The sequence below is a fragment of the Rhineura floridana genome, chromosome 8, assembly GCF_030035675.1.
Source record: "Rhineura floridana isolate rRhiFlo1 chromosome 8, rRhiFlo1.hap2, whole genome shotgun sequence".
Taxonomy (NCBI): Eukaryota; Metazoa; Chordata; class Lepidosauria; order Squamata; family Rhineuridae; genus Rhineura; species Rhineura floridana.
The window spans coordinates 112,770,303-112,782,821 of NC_084487.1; the positions used below are offsets into that span (position 1 = coordinate 112,770,303).

The window sequence follows — 12,519 nt, forward strand, 5'->3', positions numbered from 1 at the left end:
TTTGCCTGTCCCCCAGACAGTTTCTGAGGTTTGTGTTCAGCCAGCACCACTTTCAATACCGGGCCCTGTTCTCATTATCTCCGAGAGTGTTCACAAAGGTGATGGTTACCCTGGTTGTCCATCTCTTTCTCCAGGGTATCCACATCTACCTGTACTTGGACGATCTTCTGGTCCAGGCGGACTCTGCGAATCAGGCAGTAACCCATGTGCATCTCACTCTCACAGACCTCAGGGACAATGGTTTTTTGGTCAACCTCGAAAAGGGTCATCTCTCCCCTACTCAATGGCTTCAGCGCTTGGGAGCCTTTCTGGACACAACTCGAGCCACAGTCTTCCTATCCCTGCAGTGGATTTCAGCAATCAGACATGGCACACCTTCTGATGTGCAGCAAAGTGGCTGACATCACATTGCTTGCAAAAGCTCTGGGCATGTTTATGTCAACCATTCATATTTTTCCTTGGGCTCGTCATCACACTCGGCCACTCCAATGGGTCTTACTGCCTTTGCAGATGGATATTGCCAGTTCCACACATTGGGAGCTTCATCTTCCCCCCTCACTTTGGTCTTCCTTCCAGTGATGGGTGTCAGCTTGGAATCTCCAGAAGGGGTCACCATTCTGGGAGCCGGACAGGACTTTGATCACAACATGCCAGTCTACTTGGCTGGGGGGTCCACTGCAGCTCTCGTTTCACTCAAGGCACTTGGTCCGTGTCAGAGAGAGGTCACAACATAAACTGGCTGAAATTGAGGGTGGTTCATCTGGCCCTGGTTTACTTCCAGCCAATATTTCAACTGACCCACATCCCGATCCAAACCAACACCTGTGTGAAATCGCATTTGAATTGACAAGGGGGCACCAGATCTCAGGTTGTTCAGGCGGAGGCCACTCTCATCTTCAATTGGGCTGAGAGTCACCTACAGGCTCTGAAGGCAGAACACCTTAGCGGGATCCTGAATATCACCGCAGACTGGCTTAGCAGGCAACAGGTGGTTCCGTTGGAGTGGAAGCTTCATCCTGCCGTGTTTCTCCTCCTTCAATGTCACTTTGGTCGCATGACAGTGGATCTGTTTGCCTCGAGCTACAACACTCATCTTCCAGGGTTTTTCTCAAGATACCTAGAGGCAAAGGCTAAATAAGTAGACACTCTCCTGAACCCGTGGCTGGAAGGCCTTCTATGTGCATTCCCAACAGTGCCTCTGCTGGGCCGCACTCTTGAGGAAGCTTCAGTGCGAACGCGTTCAAATGGTGCTCCTTGCCCCATATTGGCCATGTCACCCACGGTTCTCTGATCTTATGTCCATATCAGTTGCTTATCCTTGGAGGCTGCCAAAAAGGCCGGACCTTCTCTCTCAGGGTCCAGTCTGGCACCTGGATCACAACTGGTTGAGTCTGACGGCCTGGTGTTTGAGCGGAGACAGTTGATCCATACAGGTCTATCACAGGTGGCCATTGATACCATCCTGGCCTCTAGACAACTGTCTACTATTCGAGTTTACCAGAGTATGTGGTCTGTGTTTTCCAACTGGTGTGGCTTCTGTGGTCTCTGGCCTTCCAGAGCTACTGTGCAACAGGTTCTGCAGCTCCTTCATAAAGGCTTGAAGATGGGATTCAAGCCCAGGCATCAGCTATTTTTTCAATTCTATCAGTAAATCCTTTGCAGTTTTCTATTAGGTCTCATCCTCTGGGCAAGCACTTCCTTAAAGGTGCTGCTTCACTTTTCCCAGCAGTGTCTCACCGCTTTCCATCCTGGAGCTTACAGAAGGTGCTGCAAGCTTTGAGCCACTCAGAATGCTCTCCTTGTGAGTTCTTTCTTTTTAGGTTCTTTTTCTAGTGGCCATCACCTCAGCTAGATGAGTGTCAGAGTTGGGAGCGCTGTCCTCAGCCTGCCATCTCTGTGTCTTTCATAGGACACAGGATGTTGTTTTACATCCTGACCCATCCTTTTGACCTAAAGTAAGTTCTTGTTTCACTGTAACGAGGACATTGTACTGCCATCATTTTGTCCCAATCCTGTCCATCCAAAGGAAAAAGCCTGGCATATTCCTTAGACGTCTGCAGAGCCCTTAAGGTTTATTTAGTTTGTACCCAGGACATTCGACTAACTGAATTCTTGTTTTTATCTTTTCACCCAAGAACTCTGGGGGGGGGGGAAGTCTCAAAGTCCACTTTATCTTGTGGGCTACATGCCTGCATTGATTTGACCTACAAGTCGCTTAAGTTTCCGGTGCCTCACAGTATCATGGTGCACTCTACTGGATCTGCAGCCACCATGGCTGCATTTGCAACTAATGCACCTCTCGCAGACATTTGTAGGGCTTGCGGTATGGTCGACCCCAGATTTATTCATTATGCACTATAAGATAGACCGTTATGCCTCTGCTGACACCTCATTTGGGAGCTATGCTCTGCAGCAAGTAGTAGTTTATGTTTAGGCAGCGGGGTGGTCCCTCCCTACTAGGGCTGCTTTGGTACATCCCACTTGATGGCATACTCCCTGGGGAAAAAAAGACCGTTGGTCTCACCTGAAAGGTGGTTTTCTCAGGTATCATGCCATGGCGACCGTCCCTGATGGGGGCTGCCTCTGAGTTCCTTTCTGTTTATTAGCTTTCTTATATGTACTTAGCGCTAGGGCTTCCCTTGTTTGGTTGAATGTATAATGTTTTCAGTGAGTAAAGATTTTGTTGTATATATTCTGGGATATAGCTGCTCCTTTGTTTGTGCAGTTGTCCGTTTCTCTTGTTGTTTCATCTATTCTCCATGTGTCTGCTGTTAAGAGGTCTTCCTTCGGCCTCGTCTGGAATGAATTGAGGAGGATCAGAAGGAGCAGTCTGGGTCTTGACTTCCCTGCATCCCTGCCTTTGGATGCTAGGCAGCGGTACAGCCCTACTTGATGGCATGATACATGGGGAAACCACCTTTCAGGTGAGACCAGCGGTCTGTTTTGAGGACAAGGGTCAGGTTATATCCTTTTTCAACTGATTGCAGCCTATGTAGTTTGTTGCATGCAATTCAATGGGAGCTAATGTAATTTGACCTAGTGTCTACCTGTATAGCCATTTCTTTGGTGTAATGCTAGTGTGTGACAGACCCTGTAAACTCAACCTTACATGCATTGAACTTGTTGAGTTTTGATCCAAGTTAAATGTTCTCTTGTCAGGTTAGTCCTGCATCATCATTTTTAGCTGTTCTGTTGCTAGAATGGAATCCTATATTAGCAACTAGAATTAATATGAGCAGTTCTTCCTGCTTTTAAAACTACCAAAGCCTCATGTACAACTTGTAACCATGTTTTGCTGTTGTTAAGGGTATGGGTTTACTGTGGTACAAGAGTGAGTATGGCTGCTTCCCTAGAATACTGGTGTAGAAGCCATAATAGGAGTTGTTCCCCTGCCCTCAAACCAAGGCAGAACAAGCACAGAACAAAGTGGCTAAATTAGAGCAAGAAGTAAGTTGCCCCTTTGGGCTAAGTGCTGCATCTACTGCATGGCTATGTAGTGTAAAATATAATGGAGCTTATGATAGAGCTAGAAACAGCAGAATTAGCAGAAGACACATTATTTTCACAATATAAACCTCAGTAATTCTAAATACTAAAAGTCAATTTTTGTATGGCAGAAAAGCCTTTTATTTTTACGAAAGGGCCTCTAGGAATGTTCTTAATTTGTAATTCAGGCTGGTTACTGATTGCATAATTAAAACAGACTGATCTTTGGCAATAAATGAATATCTAATATCTGTCTTTAAGGATGTCCCTAAATCAGGTACTAGTTGTAGTTCGCGATGTTCAAGTTCCAGACAAGATTCTGAGAGCACAAGGCCGGAGTCTGAGACAGAAGATGTGTTGTGGGAGGATCTTTTGCATTGTGCAGAATGCCGCTCATCCTGCACCAGTGAAACGGATGTGGAGAACTCTCAAGTTAATACGAAGAAAGAGTATAGAGATGATCCATTTCATCAGGTTGGTGTAAAAGAATACATTGTTGTCCTGTCAAATCTATTGTGAGTTAGAGTTGTGGCAGAAAAAGAGGTAAACTGAATGAAATGCAATTACTTGCAAATATGTGTTTTTGATTATGAAATACATTTTTGTAATGGTGAATTAGTGTTTAGTGTGCAATGCCCAAAATATTTGTTTCTTTTTCTTTTATGCAGAGTCACTTGCCCTGGTTCTATAGTTCTAACCCTGGGTTAGAAAAAGTAAGTGCAATTGTTTGGGAAGGTAATGAGTGCAAAAAGGCTGATATGTCAGTGCTTGAGATCAGTGGCATGATAATGAACAGGGTGAGTATTTTTTTAATTATTTGGATTTGTAACACCCTTTACCCCAAATTAAAGAAATTCCCCAAAGGGTTCACAATGTATTTCTGTACCATGCAGTTCTGTAGGTTTTAGTTTGTTTCTTCAGTCATAAAAGTGGGCATGATATTTTCTTAAGATCCAACTCAATATCATTTTTGAGCCTCTGGCGCTTCATCAGCTAGCTGTATTGGCCCTAGGAAATCTCTAAACACTGCAGTGTTTAGAGAATCAGAGTATCAGAATGAGTATTGTTCTTCTTTTGACTTTTGAACTTTGTTTTAGCACACTTGAAAGCTATTTGGGTATAAAACACTTCTTCAGCTGACTTGGTGAGATGAGTGTTGGAGGCCCTGTTTTATAATGGTTTCAACTGACTCTGAATCCTAGCAAGATGGAGGTGTGGTTCCCAAGTGTGGATAAGTCAATTGCCTGCTTTGGATGAGGTTGTATTTCCTCTGAAACAGCAGGTTCATAGTCTGGAGGTGCTCCTGGATCCATCTTTATCATTAGAGGCCAGGTGACTTCAGTGGCTAGGATTGCCTTTTGGCAGCTGTTTCTGGAATGGAATAGCCTGGTCAGCCTCTTTCAACAAGCTTTTTAAGCAGAAACCTTGTCCCAGTCTGCATCTGTATTGGAATTGTTTTAAAAAATTAAAAATTAAAAGATGTGTTTAAAGGTGTTTTGATTTTTAAAGATGCTTTTATGGTGCTTTATTTTTAAGATGTTTTTAGTGCTTTATCATCTGTTTGCCATCTTGGGTTCCCTATGGGAGGAAGGGTGGGATATAAATTTAATAATAATTATTAGAAAACAAGCCAAGTAGAACAGCAAATGAACATCTGTATCAAAAAATTAGTAATGGAGGACTCGGAGTACCCAACATTATTAGGTACTACCAAGCAGTCAAATTATCGTTAATTACGGATTTGTTTGAAGATTGCGATAGTATCTTATTAAAAGCAGAGCAAGAAAGGTATAGGAGAAGATTACAGGAACTACTATGGGTTAAGCCAAAAACAATAATAACTAAACCGAATTTCCTTACATCTACAAACATAGTAAAGTATGGATTTATTGTGTAAAAAAGCTGGCCCCAGGTTTCTCCCCTCTGACTTCAATTTTGAGAAACAAATTTGTAAACAAACAACTACAACAAACAATTACCATACATGGGGAAAACTGTTCAAGTATAGTGATTGGTTTAAACAAGGATTTATTATTTCTTATGAAAATGCAGCTGAAATTTTGAATAATAAGAGGCCTCCATTATTTCAGTTCTTTCATTTAAGGCATATAGTAGAACAAATAAAAACAAAACACGGAAACCCACATCCTCCTATGGCTTTTGAGACTTTTTTACTACAATCAGAGGAGAAGAATGCTATTGCTAAAATATATCAAATCCTCTCCTCATTAAGTATGCAACAATTACATTCAACATATAAAAAGAAATGGAGCAGAGATTTAGAGAAATTTAATTTATCAATATTGGAAGAAGAGTGGATTTGGTTGTTTCAGAATATCCCAACCACATTATCAAATCGTAATTTGAAAGAGAATTTTTTAAAGCAGTTTATCAATGGTACTTAACACCACATAGATTAAGCAAAATATTTAATCAACATACGTACTGTTGGAGATGTAGAAGAAGTAACACGGATTTTATACATCTTTTTTGGACCTGTGTTGAAATAAAACCTTTTTGGAACAAAATTTTAGATATAATACAGAATATTACAGGTCAAACGTTATCCAGAAATCATAAAACAATTCTTTTGTGCTTATTTCGTGAATAAATTATTAATGTAGATTTTCAATTAGTAGCTACTTTGCTCACAGTGGCAAAAATATGTATCACGCAAAAATGGAAGAATAACAAACCCCCAACATTGATGGATTGGTTGAAAAAAACTTGGGAGACAGTATTAATGATAACAATGACTTATAATAGAAATGCGATGAATTATAACCATCAAAATGAATTTGTAGAGAAATGGGCTTTATTTATACAATTCTGGAATGATAGTGATAGATGAAAAAGCTTGATATAATTTATTTACCTCAATATAGGAAACTGTTATATTATATTATTACGCTTAAATATGAAGGGGTAAGAAGTTAACCTTGATAATTACCTATTATTACTTTTGTTCATTTCATATTTTGTTTTTGCTGTTGTTGCTGCTTTATTTTGTAATGCTTCTATGTAATCAAATTGGAACATTTTGTACTTTTACTTTATCTTGAATAAAAATTTTAAAAATAAAAATAAAATAATAATAATAATTAGAAAACAACCACTTTTATGGAGCAATACTAAACAGGATTTGATAGCATGCTGCTTTATATTATAGTTTTGGGATTTTGTTTTTTATAGGGTTTGGCTTGTTTGTTGTTGTGTTAGTCATTGTTAGTGTTGGGTTTTAATTTTCCTCCCTCTCATCTTTAGGTGAACAGCTACATACCAGGAATAGGATATCAGATTTTTGGAAATGTTGTCTCTTTAATCCTGGGCTTAACACCATTTGTATTTCGGCTTTCCCAAGCTAAGGATCTGGAGCACTTAACTACACATTCTGCTACTGAACTTTATACTATTGCATTTGGGTCAAATGGAAACATTATGGTTCTTTCCATGGTTATAGTATGCTTCATAGTTCGTGTTTCCCTAGTATGGATTTTCTTCTTTCTATTATGTGTGGCTGAGAGAACCTACAAACAGGTAGGCATTTGCAGCAAACTTCTCATTCACATGAAGAAAACAACTGCAATGTATTATTATGTTTTGGTTTTTGTCATATATGTTTTTGATATTATATGTTTCTAGAGCACTGTCTTTGATTTTTATTATTTTATTTTAATATTTACATCCTGTTCTTCAAAAAGATTTTTCCAGTGTAGCTTACAACATAGTAAAGTAAAAGAGAACACATTTTAAAAATGCACGGCGACTTTAAATTGATATTATTATTTATGATTTATTACATTTGTAATCGGTCTAGAGTCCAAGGAGCTCAGAGAAGTGACCCACTTTAAAGTAGTACTTTATTTAAGCTCAAATAAGCTATGCTTTTGCATTGTTTAATTCACTAAAAAATAACTTATCTCTTATAGAGGCTACTTTTTGCCAAACTCTTTGGCCATCTAACATCTGCAAGGAGGGCAAGAAAGTCAGAAGTTCCTCATTTCCGGCTAAAGAAGGTGCAGAATATTAAAATGTGGCTTTCCCTCCGCTCCTATATAAAGGTTCGTTGTCTGTTCTTTTTTGTTTGACATTTACGCTTTTAAATTAAATTTGTGTTATATTGATAATTCTTTATGCTGCACTTTGCCCTTGCCTGAATCTCTGCTTTTCTCCTGGGTATGTAGTACAGACTAGTAGGCCTGTATTTCTAATTTTGAAAATCAAGAGGTCAGCAGCTGTGAGATGTTCTGCCAGTCTTAGTTTTAGCAGGTCACATTTAGTATAAGGTTAAATTTTCTTGTTTCTAATTAGGCAGAGAGGATTTAATACTATTCTGTTTGGCATTATCCTTTTATCATAATAATTTTCATTTTTATAGTCTAAAATATTGTGGAAAGGTAATCTATAGCAGCGAAGCCTTAGATAATGCCTTTTAATCAGCCCCTTGTTTTATAAAATCAACTGAGGATTGGACTCTTGGCCTCTGTTGTAGGAGGAATGAAATGGAAGGTTATTGTTTTGAGGGATTTCAGCCCTTTTTTTCTGATAGAGTGGCTGAGTTCTGCCAAAAAGCTGTTAACTATTAATAACACTTCTGATAAGATATTTCTGGGAAAGGGTGTTATTTTAATCCCCATATGTCACCATTGCATATCCAGCAATGTAGAGAAGGTATCTGTGTTAGTGTCACAAGCATCTGTTAAGTGCTGCTGTGATATATGATGATGGATTTTACAGGCCCTTCTCCATACCATATTGAATGTCCTCCTCAATGTTTCCATATAGATGGCACATTTATTGTTGTTGTTATGCCACCTTTTGGCCAAAAGGCCGTCAAGGCAGCTTATACATATCAATAAAAACAGTACAATTTTCACAAAACAATAAGGTAATAACATTATTTAAAAGCAACGATAACAACTTTCAATGAAAATACAATTTTATGCATTTGTGGAGTTTTTTTTTTACTGTTCTTTGGGTCCTAGCCAACATAGCACTAAGTTAAAGTTACTTAGCAGTATGCTTGTTCCACTAGAGAAACGATTTGCACCACTGGTACGCTGCCGTGTACGAGAATGCACAAGCAGTTTACTGTTAACTTGGTTTGCACAATAGATTGTGCAATCGGTTGTGCAACAAGTTTCTCCTAGCACAACTGCTGGTTGGATTCCTCTATTGTGCAGCATTAAAGCTTGCTGTTGCATTAGCAGATAGAAAATGTTGGATACAGCCCTTTGTTCTTACAAGCCACTTCAAACTTGCCAACATAAATGCCAAAAAGTCTATACATTTCTCTTAATTCTTCTATGGTTAACAGCTCCAGGTTCAGAAAGCAAGGTTGAGCAGACCAAAAGCGCCCTCATCATTAGTTCACAGAGCAGTTTAAGCTTCTGCTGCACTCTAGTGACAACAACTGGAATAATTATCTCAGCCGGGACATAGAATTGAATCAAATAAGTGACAAAACCTTTGGGATTCCTTTGGAATAGAGAATCATGACCATATGGTACAGCCATCTATCATGTGGCAGGCTCAGAGTGTTGCTGCCTTTGATTTCATCCCCAAAACGCATATACCCTAGGGTGGCCAACGAGACGTACAAGGTCATCACAATTCCCATGCCAATGTTGAGCGCCAATGGGGAGCGATTGGTTTGCTTCATTCTGTTCTGGAGGGGAAGCACTACTCCTATTCCTTCAAATCCAAAGACAGTAGTACCAAAGAAAAGCGGGTACCTCTTCCAATCAGCCACTGCAGACAGTTTTTGAGGATTGGACAAACCCTGAACAACATATTGATAAATAATTAGAAGACTTATGGCCATGTTTGCCAGGAACAAGAGCACAGACATATTCTTAAGGTCACGGATGAAGACCAAGAGAATAATAAATGAAAGTACAACATATATATTTGTAGATCAGTAGTTCTTTTGTCACTGATCCCAGTAGCATTTACACCAGCAGATTTATTTTCAACAATCCCTTCATGAACTAGTTTCACATTTTCTGCTAAGAACACAACGTAAACAGTGCAGAAGCCCAACTGTGTAATCACAAGGACAAAGTCCACAATATATCTTCCCCAAGACATTTTTGTCTTTACTTGTGCAGCCAGATTTTTTCAAGGGCTTCGTAAAGTTAACTGCACCAAATATTTGTTAACTGTAGAGGTATTGGCCACATTTGAACAATAATAGTTTGGCTTAATAAGCCAAGACTTGAACAAGCCTTTTTGCTGTGTGAGCATTCCTTTCACTCCTTCCTTTGTGGAAGCTGGCAGAAAACCAGGAAGGAAGTCTTCTATTCACAATAGTCACAAATACCCCCTTTTTAGGGAAGATGATTCAGAGGGTTGTGGCACAGCAATTGTAAGTACTCTTAGATGAAACAGATTATCTTGACCCATCCCAGTCAGGGCTCAGGCCTGGTTATGGGACTGAATCGGCCTTGGTCGCCCTGATGGATGACCTTTATCGGGAGAAGGAGAGGGGGAGTGCGACCCTGTTATTCTTACTTGATCTCTCAGCGGCTTTTGATACCATTGACCATGGTATCCTTCTGGGCTGACTTGGTGAGCTGGGTATTGGAGGCACTGTTTTACAGTGGTTCCGATCCTATCTCCAAGGTCATTCTCAGAGAATAGCATTGGGTGACTGTCTTTCGGCCCCCTGGCAGTTGTGCTGTGGGGTGCTGAAGGGTACCATCTTATCCCCCATGCTGTTTAACATCTATATGAAGCCCTTGGGAGCGGTCATCAGGAAATTTGGGGCGAGGTGTCAGCAGTATGCTGATGATAGCCAGCTCTATTTCTCTGTAACATCTGAATCAGGAGAGGCCGTGCAAGCCCTTGACCGCTGCCTGAACTCGGTGGTGGGCTGGATGAGGGCCAATAAACTGAATCTGAATCCTAGCAAGAGGGAGGCACTGTGGGTTGGTGGTTCCTGAGTTCGGATAATTGGTCAGTTGCCTACTTTGAATGGGGTTGTACTCCCTCTGAAAGAGCAGGTTCGTAGTCTGGGGGTGCTCCTGGATCCATCTTTATTGCTAGAGGCCCAGGTTACCCCAGTGGCTAGGAGTGCCTATTACCAGCTTCGGCTGGTAAGACAGCTGTGGCAGTTTCTGGACCGGGATAACCTGTCCACTGTTGTCCACACCCTGGTAATCTCCATGCTAGATTACTGTAATGCGCTCTATGTGGGGCTACCCTTGAGGTTGGTCTGGAAGTTGCAGCTGGTGCAAAATGCGGCTGCGAGACTGCTGACTGGGGCAGGGTATCACCAACATGTCACCCTGCTGCTGAAAGATTTGCACTGGCTGCCCATTTGCTACTGGGACAAGTTCATGGTTCTAGTTTTGGTGTACAAAGCCCTATACAGCTTGGGACCAGGATACCTGAAAGACTGTCTTATCCCTTATAATACCCAGTTGATCACTGCACCATCTTATCAGGAGGTCTGTTTTGCACAACATAGGAAACGGACCTTTAGTGTGGCGGCACCTACTCTGTGGAATTCCCTCCCCTTAAATATTGGATAGACACCATCTCTGTTATCTTTTTGGTGCCTATTGAAGACCTTCCTCTTTCAACAAGCTTTTTAAGTTGAGACCTTATCCTAGTCTGCTTCTGTATTGGAATTTCTTTTTAATATGTTTTTAAAACTTCTTTAAAAAAACCCAATGTTTTTAACTTTTTTAAAAAAAAACTCTTGAAAGCTTTTTAAAAAAATGTTTTTAAAAATGTTTTGTTTTAATGTATTTTAAAGTCTGTTTTTATGATATTTAAAGTGTTTTTAGTGCTTTTGTTTGCCGCCCTGGGCTGCTGCTGGGAGGAAGGGTGGGAATATAAATCAAATAATAAATGAATAAAATAATTTCTTGTTTTGAAACGATGATTAACAACTTCAGAACAGGCAAGGTATTAAATCATGGTTTGAAGTCGGCTTGATATCCTTGCTTGCTCTAAAGCTCTTAACCATAGTTTACCAGTTTAGATGAAGCAGGAATCTGTAGTTAATAGAAGGCTTCCTGGTTTCTTTATGTAAACCAAAGGCTCGTTCATATCTTGACTTACTAAAGCAAGCCATAATTTCCAGACTTTCCCAGTGTCTCATCTTGCATCAAAGCAGTGGCATTCCATTGTAGCCATAATAACAGAACAAGATAATTATATACAATATTTTATTGTAGGCGCTTTGTTAACTTGATAGCAGAGATCTTTTTCTGTTTTTCTGTGCAACTTTGTTTCTAGTAGGAGGTGGCTTGTAGTACATGGTAACTTAAGAATGGCTTTTTAAGAGACTGTGGTGGCACAGTTGAAATTCAGACTGTTGTGATGAAGACAGTTCCATCTCATGGCACAGAACTGTTTTATTAATAAATGATTTCTCCCTCGTCATGGTTAATAAACATTAATACCATATTTCTTTAATCTGTATAAGTAAGAATTTTATATTTTGTGTTAATGCAGTAAAATGACCACTTTTAAACAATCTATGAAGATGTCACCACATTTACCAGGCTTCTATGGTTAATCCCTCCTGAGACTCATTCAGTACATTTCCCTTTTATTTTCAGCGTCGAGGTCCTCAACGGTCAGTTGATGTAATAGTCTCATCTGCCTTTTTGTTGACTATTTCAGTTGTATTTATCTGCTGTGCACAGGTAAGGGAAATCTGACAAGGACCAATTTACTTTTAAAACCTTGCAATAAAATAAGGTAGCAAGGATATAGGAGTACATGCTGGGGGTGGGTGCCTTGGCCCAAATATTTGCCTTCTATCTGTGCTTTTTAAGACTTACTTGAGTTACTTTGTGCTCTGTCTACTTTGATTTGTGATTCAAGTTACAAGCCACTCTGTAAAACAAAGCTCTATGCTTCCCATTTGCTCTTATGGCTAACTAAGAATAGCTATAACTTTTTTCCCTTTTGGCAGAAGCAGATTAAACCTGCAGGCACAGAAACTCCTCTAGAGTAGATTAAGCCTGCCAGTTTGCAGACAAATTGGTCTGAGGGCTTTTGTGGGGGAAGTAAAAA

General features: G+C 40.1%; 1 protein-coding gene across 7 annotated transcripts in view; it reads left to right on the forward strand.

Moving 5' to 3' along the window:
* The window catches only part of PHTF2 (putative homeodomain transcription factor 2), a 130,874-nt gene that overhangs the window by 99,354 nt on the left and 19,001 nt on the right, over positions 1-12,519 (forward strand). For all 7 annotated transcript variants that reach the window (XM_061582137.1, XM_061582143.1, XM_061582141.1 and 4 more), the window contains 5 exons: positions 3,748-3,960; positions 4,155-4,283; positions 6,751-7,023; positions 7,416-7,547; positions 12,060-12,146. In XM_061582137.1, the coding sequence (XP_061438121.1) occupies positions 3,748-3,960; positions 4,155-4,283; positions 6,751-7,023; positions 7,416-7,547; positions 12,060-12,146 (834 nt within the window). The remainder of the gene's footprint in view (positions 1-3,747; positions 3,961-4,154; positions 4,284-6,750; positions 7,024-7,415; positions 7,548-12,059; positions 12,147-12,519) is intronic.